This window comes from Macaca mulatta, chromosome 12 (assembly GCF_049350105.2).
Source record: "Macaca mulatta isolate MMU2019108-1 chromosome 12, T2T-MMU8v2.0, whole genome shotgun sequence".
In the NCBI taxonomy this organism is placed as follows: domain Eukaryota; kingdom Metazoa; phylum Chordata; class Mammalia; order Primates; family Cercopithecidae; genus Macaca; species Macaca mulatta.
The window spans coordinates 130,103,009-130,123,283 of NC_133417.1; the positions used below are offsets into that span (position 1 = coordinate 130,103,009).

General features: G+C 37.9%; 1 protein-coding gene across 7 annotated transcripts in view; it reads right to left on the bottom strand.

Annotated features, from left to right (window-relative positions):
* The window catches only part of DOCK10 (dedicator of cytokinesis 10), a 288,958-nt gene that overhangs the window by 95,381 nt on the left and 173,302 nt on the right, over positions 1–20,275 (bottom strand). For all 7 annotated transcript variants that reach the window (XM_077956660.1, XM_015111181.3, XM_077956661.1 and 4 more), the window contains 6 exons: positions 13,920–14,141; positions 13,607–13,729; positions 11,720–11,802; positions 5,484–5,606; positions 2,413–2,492; positions 401–588 (listed from right to left, as the gene is read on the bottom strand). In XM_077956660.1, the coding sequence (XP_077812786.1) occupies positions 401–588; positions 2,413–2,492; positions 5,484–5,606; positions 11,720–11,802; positions 13,607–13,729; positions 13,920–14,141 (819 nt within the window). The remainder of the gene's footprint in view (positions 1–400; positions 589–2,412; positions 2,493–5,483; positions 5,607–11,719; positions 11,803–13,606; positions 13,730–13,919; positions 14,142–20,275) is intronic.

Genomic DNA, 20,275 nt, shown 5'->3' on the forward strand with positions numbered 1-20,275 from the left:
GAAAAATGTAAAATATCCAACATTTTCTTGTGACATTATCCGTGATGTTCTGAAATAACAGAAGGATCTGGAGAGTGTACTTAAAAGGGAAGTAAAAGCTCATATTGAAAGGGGGGCAGGCATGCTATTTTTAGAGTATCTTAAGAAACTAAATAAAATGGTCTAGAACAAAATTATTTAAGACTGATTTAGAAAAGATTATTAATATGCTACAAAACTGCATCCTTAAACACTTCTAAGATAAAACTCATCTCTGCCTCTGACTAAACATTTTCTCCAAAAGGTTTTCTATGAGAAAGTGCTGCCCTATAGTAATTTGTATTTGCACATTCAGGAACTATCGTATATGGTCTAAATATGGTGAAAAGAAAAGATGATATCTCAGAAACTTATATCATACCTTGTTGAAGCATTTCTGACTATCATACTTGAGGTGTCTGGGGTAAACATAAATTTGATTTTTATATACTCTATAAGGCCGACAATACTTTGTTGAGTCGTAAACAAATTCTTCCACCTCCACTGTGGGTTCTGTTTGAGCCATCATGTTGAAAGGCTTGACAGGGATAAAGGACGATGTTACACAATCTTAAAAAATCAGAAAATAAGAGTTTGTCATTTAATATGGTTCTTTTAAAGTGAACAATACTTAACATATTTTAAAATGAACCCACTCAAGATAGAAACTCCTGGCTTGTACACCAATGGATAGTAACTTACGCTACCAGGAAAAATTTGTAGGAGGTGGGCATGGCAGATTAACAAGCTACATATTTAATATTAAAACTGATGTCTCAGAAACAGCAGTAAATCTTTTAGACAGATTTATAACTATTTTCTTTTTGTATTAAGCTTCCCATAAAAACAAATTTTAACTAATGAACCGCTGAACATAATAACCATATATTATAATAATCCACCAATCTTTGCTATAACACTATAAAAATAATACATATTCTGATATATGGCTGAACAAAGCCTTGTCCATTAGATATATTACTGATAGTAACAGTTAGATTAATAGCAATATCTCTCTACACAATGGATTTCACAGCACGGGCCTGAAGCCCCTCTCTTCATCAGTAGATACAGTTTATTTATTTTTCTGTTCAGTTTGTATCACCTTTTAAAACCTACTCTTGGAGGAATAGCTTAAGAAATAATGATTAGGAATTTATAAATCAAAACTTCTGTCACCAAACAGTTTGAAGGCTGAAGTTGTGGTATTGAAAGACCAAGGTCTTCTACCTCCCTTTACTCCACCTGGAATCTGACTGTGTTCTAAAAAGCAAAATGATTAGCTATGAATGCTTGAGAATCAGATTATGGTTTTCTTTTTTCAAAAACCAATTATGATATTTTTATTATGTGTTCAGATTTCTCTAAGATTCTACCCTTCTTCCAAAGAGAATATTGAGTGCCTCATTTGTCATGTTTCATTTCCATAGGTAATAAAAACAATGATCCCCAAATCAGGTAGAGGAAATGGCTTAGTTTACCCTCTGCTTTTTCACATCAATCAATATAAAAATGATTTCGAGCCATGGCTTAAGTTAGAATGCTCATTACATTTCATATTAAAATTATTTGTAGAAAGTTACAAGGATGGAAAACTTAATACCGCAATGGTAATCCAAATATCCCATGTCAATAGTCCTTTCCCTGTTTAGAGTTCATTATAGGAGGCCTTTATTCTTTTTTTTTTTTTTTTTTTTGCATTGCTGAGAAAGTCACTAAAAGGTAGAATCAGAAATAACAAAAGAAACCAATTTTACCACTTAAAAATTAAATTCTGAAACTCTTATAAAGTTAATAAAAGTGCCTTCTAAAATTCAGTTTTTTTTACTGACAATACTTTTGACCATATTCTAAAAAAAAATTATGTTCTCTGTATAATAACAGAGTGTGACAATATTTGAGTTATAATCATTGCATGGCCACTTGAGTGCTTACACATAGTGTTCAGAGTAACCCTCTGGCAGCACAGTATGGCAGAACTAGCCTCTATTTTGAGTGAGAGGAACTCACTCAATGGAAGCATATTCTCCCGTTATGGATTATTGGTTTGTTAATCTATCCAAATCTGACTTTCCTTCTTTGAAACCCTCCAGGGTTTTGAGGATTAAAAGACGTAATTTAATACCTTGTTGGGTACATGGTGCATACCAGGTAAGTGTTAGGTTACCCTGATTATAGTTCTTGCTCTACAAAACTCATCATCTGTCTTAGTGAAGCAAAAAGAAGCTCCACATTTCTGTAGCATCATGAATTCCACATATTTAAACTTTTGGGGGAAAAAAACCCCAAAACCTTGTAACCAACCAACTAGCCAACCAACCAACCAACCAAAAAAACCCACTAACTATTCAATATTCAAAACTCGGCAACCAAACCATGACATCATCATCATACTTGGATGCTCCAAGGGAACGTTGTCAACAGCAATATCCAGGCTTCCAGGAATGGTCTGCATTTTGCTTATTCTGTCGGCCCTGGAAGAGTCCATGAGCAAGGAAACACACACACACACACACACACACACACACACACACACACACACACAGAGTATTATTCCAATTTTCAAGAAAAAGCAGTCATCTATAATTCTGAGTTTTGTTAAGGGTAAACAGCAGATTCCCAAATAATCTTGTGAATGATTTATTTAGCTGGTTTAATTTTGCAAACTAAAATACATGTGATACTGCAAATAAAAATACAAATCAGGGAGGGGTCAAGTGACAGATTTTCTGAAAAAGATTTTAAATGTATTTCCTTCTACTTCAGATAACACAAAAATGATCAAAAAAGTATGAGAGTAAATTATGGAGTTTTTATTAACAAAAGCTAACAGTATTTAAAGTGGCTTAAGTAATGCACTCTCATAATGAATTTTAAGAAGTTTTGAGAGCAAGCTTGGTCTTTGCTACAATTGCCAAGTGGACGGTCCATATTCTTCCTCTTCACCAACAAACAAGGAGGAGGGGGACCCTTCCCTGAGCCCTGTTTCTTCTGCTCTCTCACCCCTATAGTGTATGCGGACACCCCTTCCCCACCTGTCTCCCACTCACATGCACTCCCTGGCTCAAGTCCTCCCATTTCCCTCCTACTCTCTCTCTATTAAAACCTCTCGCCAGTCTTCCTTTAGAGTAGTGTGAAAGCTGCTGATAACAGTTGCAAGTCTCAGGAAATCTACTTTGAAAGGTGGAATAATTACAGTGATGGGTCAGAGTCAGCTCTTCTCAGCTTGTGAGAGCTGAATGTTCAATTTTTAGGAATTTTGCTTGACAGCTAAACACGGCCATTAATATAAATTAAGTTAAATAAACTTATGAAAGAAATTATATTAAACACAAAGGTAGTAAGTACTCAAAATTCACCACTTTCTGATTATTTCACTACATGGTAAGATTATCTGTACATCTCTAACTATATGGTGGAAATGCTGTATTAGGGTGCACATCTCTTGCTAACTCTATGTTCAGTGAAGCCCCATTGGTAGGTTGGAATCAGCAATAGTAGATAGACACCGGCCATCAGCACAAGTCCGTTGTTCCCTTAAAGAGTTGGTTGTGAAACATTTGTCAGCACACCACTGAGAATAAAGGCCATAAAGTGTGAGGCTGACATGAAATAATTTAATGTCAGCACTGCGTTGTGTATTCTAGGGTGCCCTCTTAATTTACACGGTAATAATTTTCCTTGCTATTCACTGATAACATGGGTTTTGTAAGAGTTTGTTTTTTTCTATTTATAACATCACCCCAGAACCTTCTACCTATTCTCTTCTGCTCAGCATTATAGCCTTTCACGCTTCAGTATACTGGCAAAAAGGTAAAGAGGAAAGGCTGGGCCTTAGGAAGGCTATGGTATGGGTTTTGGCCAGGATGTTTGATTACTTTAAAGGGGAGGAAGCTCTCTCCATGTAAGAAGTGGTCCTTTTTTTTTTTTTTTTTGAGACAGGGTCTTACTCTGTCACCCAGGCTGGAATGCAGTAGTGCAGTCGTGGCTCACTGCAGCCTCAACCTTCCAGTCTCAAGGGATCTTCCCACTTCAGCCTCCAGAGTATTTAGGACGACAGGCACATGATACCGCACCCAGATAATTTTTAAAAGTTTTATTAGAGATGATGTTGCTACTGTGTTGCCAAGGCTGGTCTGGAACTTCTGGGTTCAAGCCATCCTCCTGTCTTAGCCTCCCAAAGTGTTGGAATTACAGGTGTGAGCCACTGCATCTGGCAGGAATGGTCTTATAGCATCAAAAATAAGTCAGACAGGTTCCAGACTCCTTCAAGATGTTACTTCCCATTTTTATTTTGCTTTCTAAGATTTATATAATTTTCAGAACAACATCATCAACAAAACATTGGCAAAACTTCTTGTCACATAGAGTATGTCCTCTCCAGAAGCTGCGGAAAATATTAACTGTTCTTGCTTCATAATATTATATTATTTTCATTTTGCATAAATGAATTAAAGGATTGGAGATTGTTGATTCTTAGATGGGAGAGGCAGAGAGTCAATATTTGGGAACAAAAAGTACAAGAATACTGTGTGTATATTAGAGGGTCAGAAGTTCATGATAAGTAGCTTGTAATGAGCGACCTCGTCATCATCAGATGTTGGATGTATGGTTATTCATTTAAAAAATGTTGTGGCATGTATATGTTTTCTGTTTTGGCAATAATTTCCACTGTCTTTTCTAAAAGTATTTGAATGACAGAGCTGTTATGAGTGATTATATTTACAGCAAAATAACTGTAAAACATTGTCCTAAAATTGTTTAATACTCCCCCTACTGAGAGATGTCTATGCTTCCTTCCTTTGAATCTAAGTACTGTGTCTGGGCTCTGTGACAGCTTGATAGGTGACTTTGGCAGACATGGCACTGTAACAGCTTCTGGGCCCCAAACTGAAATCAACAGTGGTCATTTCCTGCCCTTGAGACACTTACTTTTAAAACGCAGCCACCACGCCTAAGGAAGTCAAAGAATTTCATGAAGAGGACGCCACAGAGAACTGAGATATCTAGCTCATAGTCCCCGCTGAGTTTCCAGCCAACAGCCAGCACTGATTGGCTGAAAACCAAACGAGCCATCTTGAAAGTGGATCCTCTGACCCCAGCTGATCTCTCTCAGCCCATGCCATGTGTGGAAGAGATAAGCTGTCCTCACTCAGATGTGCTCAAATTGTGGACTCAGGAGTATAACTACTGTCGCAGTGTTGTTATTTTAAACCATTAAGTTTTGAGGTGGTTTGTTATACAGCAATAAATAACTGATACAGTTTAACATTTCACAGTCCTTCCATACAATTCTAGCAGTTTTTGCCTTTGTGGCACTATTTGGGCATATGTGAAGTCACCTGAAAAATGTCTGCTTTCTGGAGGTTTGGGCATTCGGGTATCAGATTCTCAGGTATTTATGAAGCGATAACAAATCAATATGACTGATTTTTGTTAATTTCAAGAGTATTAAAAAAACATACCTTCTATAATCTGATACTAGTTTAATCAGGTCCTCGGTTGAAATCTTGCTACTTTCTTGTCTAAACAATGGTGAAAATCTTGAGTCTCTGTCCACATTTCCCTGGTTGTCCTTAAATACTGATCTGAAAGAAAATATTTATTCAGGTTGGTATTTGGATATTGTTTATAAAGTTGTGTTTTTAAGGTGACTATATTAATTAAACTTCTCATTTATAACCAGAGAAGCTCTAAGAACTTACAAAATAAAAAGACAGAAAACTTCTTATACAAATGTTTCATTTATACACTTTATTTTTGTTATCTTTAATTTTTTATTTTTAACTCTGTATCCAAAGTGATAACATTCCACATTACAACTGTATTTTTTATGATGTCTCACATTTAATAACTTGTGTCAAAACCTTGGAGTATTAGGGAAGTGGAAAAGAATAGGAACACAAGTTATTCTTTTAAATTATTTCTTCAAGACACCTTAAACCTGGGCAGGACAGAGTCACTTCAATTTGAGTGGCATTACTAGGATTTACGAGTGGTGGAACAGGGATAAGGTTGTATATGTGAGTGTGGAAGGCCATACTCTTGACACATTTTCGTGGAGCTAAATGTACCCATGTCCTAACTTTTAGGACAGAGGCAAAGATAATATGGAAGGCACCTGAGTCAGACTTTTGTTTTAAAGAAAGAGAACACCATGAATCCTAGCCACTTATTTCCTTCCTTGGTCTATTTCATTGGAACCAAGGAAAGTTAGGCTTAGTTGAAACACATAAATAGCTTTTGTCCAAATAATATAGCAACATCAGACAGTACTTGCTTCACATACGTACCATGCTTAGATGTCAGTTTTACATGAAGTTCCTCATATCTCATCATACAATGTGTGGTCCAAAAAAAATTAGACCCATATATTTTCTTCAATGTTAGAGAAATAAATATTGAATTCTTACTTCAGTGTTAGAGAAATACTGAATTCTTACTTCTTCTAATGTAGGGCCTTAACTAGAATGTTTCATCACTCTTTAAGTTAACCGAAGAATTCAATGCACAGGCTGAGATGACCATTTAAACAGATATCAGATTATACAACTTTAGTGTTAAATAGAACACTAAAAGAAAATAGGCTAAGATTTTATCAGAATGATATTTTTAGACTCCTTCAAGTTGTCTCCTCATTTTTTCTCTGTTAAGTAGTGAATGAGGGAAGGTAAAAAGGCAAATAACATTGGGGAGAAAGAATAAAAATATTACATGAACATTATTTTTATTTAAATATTATAAAGGGCGTTTGTTTCAGTGCATCACATGTTGAAACTAACATGACACAATTCCCAATATGAGAGGAAGCTAAACTGAGCTTGAGCAATAACTTTTTAATTAATTAGTGACTTCCATTTATTGATAGATGTTAATTGTGGAACTCAATTTGCTCTTATCCACAACTCTGTCATGGAAATTGCTCACTTACACTGGACACTTTTCATAAAAAGAATGAAGAGTACAGCACCATGGGAGAAGTTTTGCTCACAGTGCCATACAACCTGCGGCTGCTCAAGAAATATATAACTGGTGGCTGGGCACGGTGACCGCCTGTAATCCCAGCACTTTAGGAGGCCAAGATGGGGGAATCACGAGGTCAGGAGATTGAGACCAGCCTGGCTAACATGGTGAAACCCCATCTCTACTAAAAAACACAAAAACTAGCTGGGCGTGGTGACGTGCACCTGTAATCCCAACTAGTTAGGAGGCTGAGGCAGGAGAATCCTTGAAGCTGGGGGGTGAAGTTTGCAGTGAGCCGCGATTGTGCCACTGCACTTCAGCCTGGCGACACAGTGAGACTCCGTCTCAAAAGAAAAAGTAGGCCGGGCGCAGTGGCTCAAGCCTGTAATCCCAGCACTTTGGGAGGCCGAGGTGGGCGGATCACGAGGTCAGGAGATCGAGGCCATCCTGGCGAACACGGTGAAACCCCGTCTCTACTAAAAAAAAATACAAAAATTTAGCCGGGCATGGTGATGGGCGCCTGTAGTCCCAGCTACTCCGGAGGCTGAGGCAGGAGAATGGCGTGAACCCGGGAGGCGGAGCTTGCAGTGAGCCGAGATCGCGCCACTGCACTCCAGCCTGGGCGACAGAGAGAGACTCCGTCTCAAAAAAAAAAAAAAAAAAAAAAAAAGACAAAGTATATATATGTGTATATATGTATATATGTATATGTATATATGTATGTATGTGTGTATATGTGTATATGCATGTGTGTGTATATATACATATATATGTATATGGCAGGAGATAAAAGAACTGATTCATTTACACAGATGGTTTTGTGATGGCTGGAACACCTAGTTCCAACTGCTACAGTTGATCAGTGGTCAGTATATTGTGAGGGTGTCAGCACCATGATATTTGGGGTATGATTGTAGGAATCATGAAATATGGCCCAGCCATTCCAAAACCACTCGTGTAAGTTTTTTTGTTTTCTTGCCCAAAGGAAAAGAACCTTAGATGTCCCTGATAGATTCATTCACAAACAGCATGAATAACCATGATGTGCAGAATGAAGTAGACATATGTTTTGTGTGTGTGTGTGTCTATGGAAGAAAACACATAAAAGTGGTTTTCAGATAGCTGAAGATGATTTTGAAAAATAAATTATTTAATAATTAGAGCTCTACAAAGACAGACAGAAGGAAGCACTGTGGGGTGCACTCGGGTTTTTGTCACTGGAAGGAGTCAAACAGAAGTTGGACGAGCATTTGTTGAAGACGTTGTCAGTATGGGAATCTTAAATGACAGTTGTACTGTGCACCTTCCATAATTGTAGAGATATGAGAATGAAATGTTTATTTTAATTTTGCTTAATTAAAAAAAAAGTCAGTGTTGAGTGCTGGTCCATTTAGAATATCAAATGAGGTAGTCAAGGAAATCACAAAAGAGTCCTTGCAAGGATGCTGGCACATAGGATTCTGGGGATGATATGCACGGAAAGAGAGCCATTCACAACCTGACACATTCGGAAGGGTCAGTTTTCTCCCGAGTCAATGAGTATAAAATACTTTGTGTAGTCGTCTGTATGTGTTCTCTATTCCTCCCCCAAGGATAACCTTTTCACTGTAAAATGGCACTGCAGCTGGTGCCAAATATAAGAACACCAAATTAATTTCAGAAAAAAACGTTGTTCACAGCGATGAGCATCTGTGCGTACTGCAGTGGGTGGGATGATTAGATGTGGGTAAAAATATGGTCATAATCTAAATTGTGACAGTTGATTGTAAGGGCCAACACGTCTTAGGGCACACTGAAAGCTATACTTCGGAACAAACTGCAATCTAGAAAGCGTAACAGGAAGGAGCAGTAGCCTCAAAATCAGCCTTATCAATTAGGTATTGAAGTATGTCAGGAAGCTGGTAAAAACATGGGCAACAATCAGCCTTCCTCTGATGCTGTCCATACTTATTTGAAGCAGTTTCTACATTGTGAAAGAGGAATTAAAATCTTTGGCTGGATCTTTTGTACTTTTTTGTGGTTAGGTAATCCAAATGGTTTGACATATCTTTAGAATTGTCCTGCTAACTATTTTTCTCAGTTGTGAGAAACTTATGTGGAAGTAAATCACATGTGTATATACACGGGTTGGTGCTGTTTCCTAACCTACAACCAGACCACTAATTGGGCATTCATATGGTCTAAGCTTGTGGTTTCACTGGCTTTCCTATCCTAGGAATCATTTCAATAGTCAGTAATACTGTCAGCCTCCCTAGAGACTTCATCTGTCTTTCTTCCAGCTTATTTTACTTATTTTACTTCAAAGCAGGATTGTCCCTTCGCCTGACTTCTCAGGTTCTTTCAATAATGGGTAATTCATTGACTTCTCTCCTTTATATTGTTCTTCACTGCCCCAAATTTATCAGAAAAGGGGACTTGGTGACGTAACTATGATCTCTGTAAGTGACTTCTAGTAATAATAATATTAGAAAAAAATGACTTCTAAAAATAACAGTTTTTTATAGGGTACATATCTGTGCTCCTTAATCCTTATACCAGTAAATTAGATATTCTTATTTTCCTCTTTTGTAGATTAAAAAAAATAGGTAAAGTCAGGTTATAAGGAACTTGCCCAAGCTCACTTGGCTAATAAAGGATAGAGTGGGTTTTTTTCCTTTTTTCTTTTTTTAGAAACAGGGTCTCACTCTGTTGCCCAGGTTGGAGTGCACTACTACCATAGTTCACTGCAACTTCCAGCTTCTGGGCTCATGTGATACTGCTATCTCAACCTCCTGAGTGGCTAGGACTACAGGTGTACGCTACCACTCTTGGTTAATTTTTTAAAAGTTTATTAGAGATTGGGTCTCATTATGCTGCCCAGGCTGATCTAGAACTCCTGGCCTTAAGCGAACCTCCAGGAGACCTTGGCCTCCTAAAGTGTTGGGATTATAGTCATGGCCCACCATGCCTGGCCAGAGTTAGGATTTTGAGCTCAGTTCTGTCTGGCCCTAAAACGCCTGCTTCTAAAGTCTCAGAGCAATGTTGGATCCTTAAAGTGAAAAATGTGTGCACTATTGTACTTTTGTTATACTGGAATATTTCACAACAGACATCTTGCCTCTACTTGCCCCAGTAGGTTTTCTGGAGGGAACTGAGAATGCTTAAGAATACCAAAAATGTTTAATCAGTGAATTATAATTAGTTAGCCTTTCTCTTAAAGCTTATGAGAAATAAAAACAAATTCATTACGAAGGGTTTTGTAGCTCTAAATACCATCTTTTTTCATGCAGAATGTCTTGGCATTAGTTGTTCCTATAGAAGGAGATAGAAAAGGGAGGATAAAGTACTATCCATGAGCTATTTTATGCCAAATGCTTCTGCACTTGAGATTGCACATACTGTTCATAAGGCAGGTATTGTCAGCTTCAATTTATAGCTGGGAACCTTGAGACTTGGAGAAGAAACTTGTTCCAAGTCACAGTAAGTAGTGGCCTGATCTGCAATGTTTATCAGACTCCCAGGCCTAGACTCTCCCTCCCTTGCTATGGCACTGCCTTAGGGCAAACTAATTCCTGGAGACTGCATGAATCTATCTTGGTTTACTGCTGCCCAAACTTCCACATTTCTCCTTCCTACACCTACTCATCTCCAACTTCAAATAACAACCTCAAAATTATGACAGATATTGGTGAGTTTACTCTGAATATACATCACTGGGAACTGTGAGACTTAAAAATGGCATAATTAATAGGTTCTCTCGTCCTTCTGGATGTTAAAGTTGGATACATTGAGATAATGTTACCAAAGTTCAAATGAATATTTGATGGGCTGTATTATTTGCCACCACACCTGGCTAATTTTTGTATTTTTAGAGAGACGGCGTTTCACCATGTTGGCCAGGCTGGTCTCGAACTCCTGACCTCGGGATCTGCCTGTCTCGGCCTCCCAAAGTGCTGGGATTACAGGTGTGAGCTACCATGCCCGGCCGGTAGCTCTAACCTTTCTTAGTTCATTCAATGTGTACATTGCTGACCTTTTAGCCTTATGAGTCTATGCCAGGCTCTTCCTCACTTAAGAAATTCTTATACTAATAAAGATGTAAAGAGATTGAGGAGGACAATAATAATTGATGATATTAAACAGTTCTGAAAAGCAATTATGGTTCTTCATGAAGAGGTTATGCATCCAAGTGAATGATGTGTCCATCTATGTCCACAGAACTCAGCCTTTCTTTCAGAGAGGCAACTGGTACTGATACATTTGGCTAGGCTAAACAGTATCAAAATCAAAATGAGTTTAAATGATTGGTTTGATGGTTTCATTTGGACATCCATATATAGGCCTGAGCTCTACGCATAGATGAAAACATGCAGCTGCATAAGAAATCATAGTGCATCTATCTGAATTTTAGGCACACCAGACTCTCAAGACTGACATAATGTCAAAGATTTGTTAAGTCAAATACACATAATAAACAATTTATGACATTGATTTGATATCTACCAAGAACCCATAGCATATCTGGTCACGCACGCACGGCACATGTGTCACGGCCCTCTATTATAAACTGTATTGCTAAACTGTCTTGTGAAATGTATTCTCAGGGAAGCTCAAGATGTTTATGAAGATGACCATATTAGCATTTTTCCAGGTGTAGACACATTAAAAATAATAGGCAACACAAAAATGTTCAAAACTGAAGCTTCCAATGCCACCATTAAATGTATTTCTGGTCTGTTGGCTGTAACTGTCGACTTACCTTACTGCCCAGGCGAAAGGCATACGGTATTTTCCCAATTTGCCGCAGAACTGTCTGTTGGATTTTAGTATCTTTTGTGCATACTAAAGAAAAAATAAATACAAATATTGTTTAGAATAGCACTTTACAAACTGTACATATAAAATAATACTAAATACTTTTTCATATTATTTTATGCTGAAACTCAGCATAACTCTGTCTTACTAGCCCGTATTACCTTATAAAGAGCCAAATGGTGTCCACCTGTGTTCAAACTATTGTATAATATTTTTCTTTGTTTCTTTTTAGTTTGGAGATTTCAAATGTAGAAAATATCCATGTCTTGGAATATCAACTTTTTTCCTTTTTTTTTTTTTTTTACTTAAAAGATTTTAAAATCTTGAATGGAAAGTATTAGCAACTTTACATTTACAGTCTATTCTATATCCCTTTTATTTGTAATGACAGAGGGCAGGAGACTGGTTCTATAAAGTGTCATATAGTAAACACATTGGGTTTCATGGGCCATATAGTCTCTGTCACAAATTTTCAACTCTGTTTCTGTAGCAGGGAAGTGGCCATAGACAATCCACAAATGAATGTGACTGTGTTTCATTAAAACTTTATCAAAACAGATGGTAGGCTGGATTTGGCCTGCACACCGTAGTTTGCCAAACACTGAATTATGGGACTCTCATAAATATGTTAAACTTCTTTCTAAATTGTCATACATGCTCAGATTCAATTCTTGTAAGCTATTTCCTCAGTATATTTCTTTGGCATGGAAAATATAGACTTTTAATACTTCTTTTCTTTTTTTTTTTAGACGGAGTCTCCCTCTGTCGCCCAGGCTGGAGTGCAGTGGCGCGATCTTGGCTCACTGCAAGCTCCACCTCCCGGGTTCACGCCATTCTCCTGCTTCAGCCTCCCGAGTAGCTGGGACTACAGGCGCCTGTCACCACATCCAGCTAGTTTTTTGCATTTTTAGTAGAGACGGGGTTTCACCGTGTTAGCCAGGATGGTCTCTATCTCCTGACCTCGTGATCCATCCGCCTTGGCCTCCCAAAGTGTTGGGATTACAGGCGTGAGCTGCCGCGCCCGGCCTTAATATTTATTTTCTATTAAACAGTAATATTTGATTATTAAAGAAAATCTAATAGAAAAGAAGGAAGTAGAAACATATTACCTGTAGTTCCACCATTCAAAGCACAGTATTCTCTTTCCTGTTCCTTTTTTCACTTAAGTGATATTATAATTTGATATACAATTATTTATCTCACTTTGTTCATCATCAGCATTGCTGATGTCTCATTCACTTGCTTTTACTAAGATTATTCCTAAGGTTTCATTATTACTAATACTCTGACCCTTGGAGTGAAAGCTTTGTCCACATTTGAATTTATTTCTACCATTAGATTCTCAGAGATCAAAAATTACCAGATCAAAAGAACATAAAGCAAAAAGATATACTTAAAAAAATTTCTGGTGGATATTCATTTCACCAATAAGTATTTCAAGATACACAAATTTGATAATTCAAAGTGTGGCCTTCTTTCTTAAAAGCAAATGAAGTTGGCTGGGCGCAGTGGCTCATGGCCTGTAATCCCAGCACTTTGAGAGCCCAAGGCAGGCTGGTCACTTGAAGTCAGGAGTTCGAGACCAGCCTGACCAACATGGTGAAACCCCGTTTCTACTATAAAATACAAAAAATTAGGCAGGCGTGGTGGCATGCGCCTGTAATCCCAGCTACTGGGGAGGCTGAGGCAGGAGAATCACTTGAACTCAGGAGGTGGAGGTTGCAGTGAGCCGAGATCACACCATTGCACTCCAGCCTGGGCAACAGAGAGAGACTCCATTAAAAAAGCAAAAGCAAAAGCAAATGAAGTTATTTATAAGATTATACATTACCTTGTTGGAGTCTGGGTTCTTAACATAAGGTTCGGCACCACTTGCAATGTTTCCCATCAAGACTTTTTCAATTTTGGCCACCAGAACAATTTCAGAATGTGGATTGCTTACAGAAAATACAGCCTGTGTACAAAGAAAGCAGCTAATAAGCATGGAAGAAACCACATTGTAGACATTTACAAAATTCCACTTTTTCAAAAAAGGACAGCTTTAAGGGAATTTTTATTCAGGAAATTGCTCATCTTATGTGATCTATTGGTAAGAATAATGGTACACGCATTTTCCATCTCATCACAAGTAAACAAAGTGCCACCTGCTTTGGAAATTTTAGCCATTCCTCCGGAAGTCCCTTGATGTGAGGCTCTTCTGATTGTCTTGGCGTGATGGTGTCGATGTTGCCATTTTCCAAAGCCACAGAAGCCCCCAAGAGCATCTGTCTGACAGCAGCATGGTTTAGATCCACGTGAAAATCAGCAGAAATCTTCCTGCTGTCTCTGAGGTCATAAAGTGCCACACTCACAAAAAAAGGCTCAATCTGCATGAAAAAGAAAGAACAGATGTTTTTGACACAAAATCATTATCCATGCGACAGCCTCGTTAGTACGTCATTTAACAAAGCAGTAGATAAAATAAATGCAGCAGGCAAGCTCCCCTTGACTCAGTGACCCGGAATCCTGTCCTCCAGCAAGTGCCTTAGATCCTAGTACTGTATCTCATTGGTTCTTTAGTTTCCCTGCCAAGAACTCTTCTTTATGTTGCTTTTACATGCATGGTTGGGCCTTACAAATCCTTCCAGTTATTTCCCTTACAGTCTTAGAAAACACATGCCACCTCAGTCCCCTAGGCCCTTGAAAATCTGTAATGAAATCCTAGAAGTTTCCAGACTGCACTGTGGTTGGACTTCACTAAACCAACCACGTCTCTGTTTTTTATCACAGCTTGATAGAAACATAATAATAGCTGACAGTTGTTGAGCATTTACTCTGTGTTTTGCACTGTTCTAAGGCACTCCTAACACATTAGTGTCACAGATACATATTAAAGCACAAAACACTGTGGCAAGCAGGTAGGGGAGCATCAGGTTGTGAGGGAGTCTGTTGGCAGAGAGGGTGGGAAGTTTCCCAAGATGAGTTGATATCTTAGTTGAATTGTTAAAACAGATACTATTTTTTCTCTTATCTTGAAATAATTTTGAATAGAGAGAAAGGTTGTGTATAAGGTGCATAAAACCACCTTATTTACCCCCCTTGCCCGGATTCAACTCTTAACCTCCTGTTTCTCTCTCTCTCTCTCTCCCTGTCTGTCTCTCTCTCTCACACACACACACGCACACGCACTCGCTCTCGCTCACGCAGTCACCTAGTATAACCAGTGTGAATGCTTTGAGAGCAAGTTTCCAGTATTATTCCTCCCCTAAATACTCCGGTGAGTGTTTCCCCCAAATGAGGACACTCACCTGCCTAATCACTGTGCAGCCATCCAAGTCAGGAAAGTGATATGGGCCTAAAACCACTGTGCAACTCGCATGCTCCTTTCAGTGCTGCCAGTTGACTCAACAATGTCTCTGTTTTTCTTTCTGGTCCAGAATCCCATCTAGGACTACTCATTATGTTTTTCTGCTATTTCCCTTCAATTTACTTCAGTCAAAACTGTTCCTCAGTCTTTTTCTCTCTTTCAGGTTTTTGGCCTTTCAAAGAGTACAGGACATACATTCTGACATACATTCAATCTGGGTCTGTTGTGTGTGTCCTCATGACAGGATTCAGGTCATGCTTTTACGGCAGTACAATTTCGGATCGATGCTTGATTTTCATACTTCATTGTTTCAAGAGCACACAGTGTCAACTCCTTCAGCAGCTGTGACGTTAACCTTATCTGCTGGTTTTCTCCATTATAAAGGTCACCATTTTCCCTTTGGCAATTGATTTGTATTTGTGGAAATATGTTCTGAGATTACCCTCATGTCTTGCTACTCATTAAACACAACCCACCCTAGTCTTCATCTCCATTGATAACTTCCATTGCAGTCAACTACCACCACAATGTGGCCAATGGTGATTTTTCAGTTCCACCATTCTTTCTACACGTATTAGCTAGTATTCTATCATAAGGATGAACTTCCCCTTCTCCCTTATTTTGATATTAATTAATTAATTTATTAATACAAGTATAGACTCATGGATTACCGTTTTACTCAATGGGTTTTGCTCTTACAATAATTAGTGTTAGTGTGATGCTGAAATTGTCCCAGATTTGGCTAGAGGCATTCATTCAAGTTAACTTCTGGGTATTTTTTTGGCAAGTCTCCATCATTTTTTGAGTACTTCTTTATCAAATAGTATGTTCCAGACTTATCCTATACTTCTCATGCTCCAGATATTTCTCCAGGGAGCCCTGGTTCCTTATAGTGAGGGTGACATTTACAAACGACGATCTGGGTGCTTGTTGTGTTCACTGTCACTGGGATATCATTGCTTCTGTGCCCTCCCATCATACGGAGGTAAGAAATACACACACACACACACACACACACACACACATAATTTATCTCTATCTGTGTATGAATACTTATTAAAAACCAATTAGTTCATGTTTATACCTCTGCTTCCAATACAAACACTCAAGGGTTCATTCTAGCCTTCCCATTTTTTATATTGGTAAGTAGGTCCTCCAACAGTGAGAACCCAGGATCTCATTACCATGAATCTGTTTACTTACTTGTTCCACCAGTTACTTATTGATTCAAAGTAACCAGTCTCCCAACCATACCAGCCATCTTTTCTAATTGCCTCCTCTGGGCTGCCCTGCACCTGTATCCCAACACATCCAGGACAGACTGCTTCTGTTCCTCTTCATGGCTTTCTCTCCCCATCAATTCTTGGGTGCTCACCCAAATTCAAGCCTCTATGTGGCTTTCCTCTTAACCTCTTGTCCCCAGGCTAGGAAGGAAGCGGAAGATGTGAAAATGGGAAAGTTATGGAAGATGGGAAGAAGGAGAAATTTCTTGGTCAAGTTTGAAAGAAGTAGGAATTAGGTAAAGAATTGGTTAGAAGGGATTTCTAGGTAGGGTGTGGGACATGTGCAAAGACATAAGACATCAAAGAGCATAGGAAAAGAACATTAGAGTGGGATCAGAGTGGAAGCAAAAAGAAAAATTGGTAGGAAGTGTTTGTGGGAGAGGCATTTGAGAAACATTAAGGAAGTATGACCAAAGAGCTTGGTTATTCTTTGCATGTGTTTGTATTGGTTGATTGGAGAAAAAGTTTCACAGGGGCATGAATACAGAAAATTCCCAGGTTTGAGGATAAAAGAAATGAAGTGCATGATCATACCATTGGTTGATATAGGGGATAAAGATACAAAGATGAATTCTAAATGAGACATAGAAAGTCATCTGCGGGACATCCCAGTGGCAGCTGGATGTGTGTATTGAGCCGAGTCAAGGAAACTTGACTGGAGAGCTGGACTTGAGAGTTTTTTTGTGTGTGGGGTCCTGTTGAATCCATGAAATAGAAGAAAATCAGAACAGGATTCTGGAAAGTATCAACATGCAAAGGATGGAGATGGGAGTAGGGAAGACAACTTATAAAACAGATTGGGAAATAGGGAAAAAATTTAAAAAACAAATAAAAAATTTTAAAATGCTGCCAGAGTATTACAGAAGCTAAGAAAGATTCAAGAAGGAAAGAATGGTCAACTAGAAAAATCTCACAACAGAGATAAAGACCAAATTAATATATGCATATGTAATTACATACATATATGTACATATATACATATATTGAATACATGCACATATATGTAGTTATACATTTATGTGGTTAAAATTGGAATACGCCTATAAAAACTAGCATTTTTACTGTTTTAAAATGCTACTTAATTTTGAGTTGATGCCAATCTCTACTAGTATTCTATGGACAAACAGATTATAGTGAAACACCATATTGTGATCCAGTTTATTATTATACAGACTCACTCATACTGTGGGTTTTGTTAAATGCTTAACGGTATCTCCTGTCTTTGAAATGTAGTAATGTGACTAGTTTATACCAAGGGGACAAGTTCAATTTCTTAATATTAGCAATACTTGCCAGCTCCTTTACTGTTAGAAAAAAGTTTTTGCATATGAAATAATTCAGTAAATTATTTTTAAAAATATAAAGCAATTACAAAGTAAAAGTTTATAGTATACCAATTTAAATTAATTTAGAAAAACTCTTGTTTTGTGGTAGTGGTAGTCTGCCAAAAGTTGAAAAATGCAAAAATTACAGAAAAATAACTCAAGTGAGAACTCAAAACACATTGAAGGTCAAAGCAAAACCCTTATTATTTTTTCCTGAATTGTTGCATTTTGATTTTCATTTCTACTTGTGAATGGAAATAAATACCTACTTTGATAACCCATCAAAAATTAAAGCTCATGTGGTGATTCATTTCTTTCTTCCAATCCACCTTTTCAAAATAAATGTCAAATCACTGTCTTTTCAGTGAGGATTTGTTTAACAAAGCTCTGCAAAGCCTAACAAATTAATTCATAGGTTTCTTGTGTTTAGAATTCTGTACTCTTCTGAAAAAAACTCAACGATAAAATTTTAAATGTAGTTCTACTGTGATGTAGCTTTATTAGTTCAGATTTTTGGAGTCAATTTCTATTTTCAAAGAAATATTTTATACTATAAAACCATCAACTTGAATTTGGTTTTCAATTTACTGACTAAAAAATTACATGCTGTCAAACATTGTTTTCTCATCACGAGGATGTTATTTCAGGGAGTCTTTAGAATCTCATTCATTAAATGCAGTAGTTGGCTCCTAAGCAACTTGGAGAAATACTTCAATTAATTTAAAACATGCTCATTGAATTAAGAACAATGAGTTTAAAAATAGTTTCATTAAGGAAAGAGTGTCATTGAATAAATAAGCAATGATTTTTAAAAAACAATGACCTTAAATAACAAACTGCTGCGAAGGTGAGGCTGACATTATTTTTTGTATTATTGCTCATAGGCACAATGAAATTATTTTTCTAAAGTAATTTCCTAGTTTTTCAACATATGTATCAACTGTAAAATGAAAAACAACACCGACATACAAAACACTCCAAATCAACTTAACCCTTCAGTCTGACAGATACCAAAAGACACACTGACTTGGGTCTCTGTACTTGGCCCTGTTCTCTTGCCTGGGGAGATTGGTCTAAATACAAGCATTTGGCTTCTGAATATGCATCTTAGTACAAAGAAAGGAATTCATGTGGAAGGAGTCATATGCCCCTGGCAGTAGAAAGAAAAGCCCACTATCTTTGATGTTCAGTTTCTAAATTGCATTTAAAAATGTTCTAGGTAAAAAAAAAGCATCTATTTTTATTTAACAAGGTGACTAAGTGACATTACCATTTGAGGTAATGATATGGTTTGGCTGTGTCCCCACCCAAATCTCATCTTAAATTGTAGTTCTCATAATCCTCACGTGTCGTGAGAGGGACCCAGTGGGAGGTAATTGGATTATGGGGGCAGTTACCCTCATGCTGTTACCGTGATAGTGAGTGAGTTCTCACAAGATCTGATGGTTTTATAAGGGGCTTTTCCCCTTTTTGCTTGGCATTTCCCTTTGCTGCTGCCATGTGAAGAAGGACATGTTTGATTCCCCTTCGGTGATGATTGTAAGTTTCCTGAGGCCTCACCAGTCATGCTGAACTGTGAGTCAAGTAAACCTCCTTCCTTTATAAATTACACAGTCTTGGGTATGTCTTTATTAGCAGCGTGAGAACAGACTAATACAGGTATTTCCAAATGGTTCCAAGGACTAAGTTTCTAGATTTTTGTTTTGTTTTTATTTTAAAATCCTGCATGAAGGCATGATCAGATTACTTCTAACACTTTCCACTCTATGGGAGTTGCTCTTGCCATAGTCCACAACATCCTCCACTTTGCCATATCTACCGGATAGACTCCTCTTTCACTTCATGTTCCTCAGCTTCTTGGCACCACTACCACAGCTACCCATTCGCTGTTGGTTTCATGATACAGTATTCCTTGGTTTATCTTTATCCCAACAGCCATTTCTGCTTAGACTTCTTTGGTCACTTCTCTATTCATCCTTCAGATATTTTATTTGTTTTCTGGCCCCTTCTCTATGGTCATAGACATTTTTAGATCCCCGCCGCACAACATTATTGTCTGAACTAGACTTCCAAATTTGTGTTTCCATTCATGGCCACTCCATTTTTTTTTTTTTTTTTGAGACGGAGTTTCACTGTGTCACCCAGGCTGGAGTGCAGTGGTGTGATCTCGGCTTACTGCAACCTCTACCTCCTGGGTTCAAGTGATTCTCCTGCCTCAGCCTCCCAAGTAGCTGGGATTACAGGCATGTACCACCATGTCCAGATAATTTTTGTATTTTTTGTAGAGACAGGGTTTCACCATGTTGGACAGGCTGGTCTTGAACTCCTGACCTCAGGTGATCTGCCTGCCTTGGCCTCCCAAAATGCTGGGATTACAGGCATGAGCCACCGTGCCTGGCCGCCAAACTTGCATTTGAATCTGTTCCTAAGATATCTCTCTTTGGATATCTAATCGTCCCAACAAGTGAAACATGTTCATAATGGTATTTTTGACTCGTATTGTGCAAATCTCTCTCGAGTGTTACCATTTTAGTAAATGGCATCAT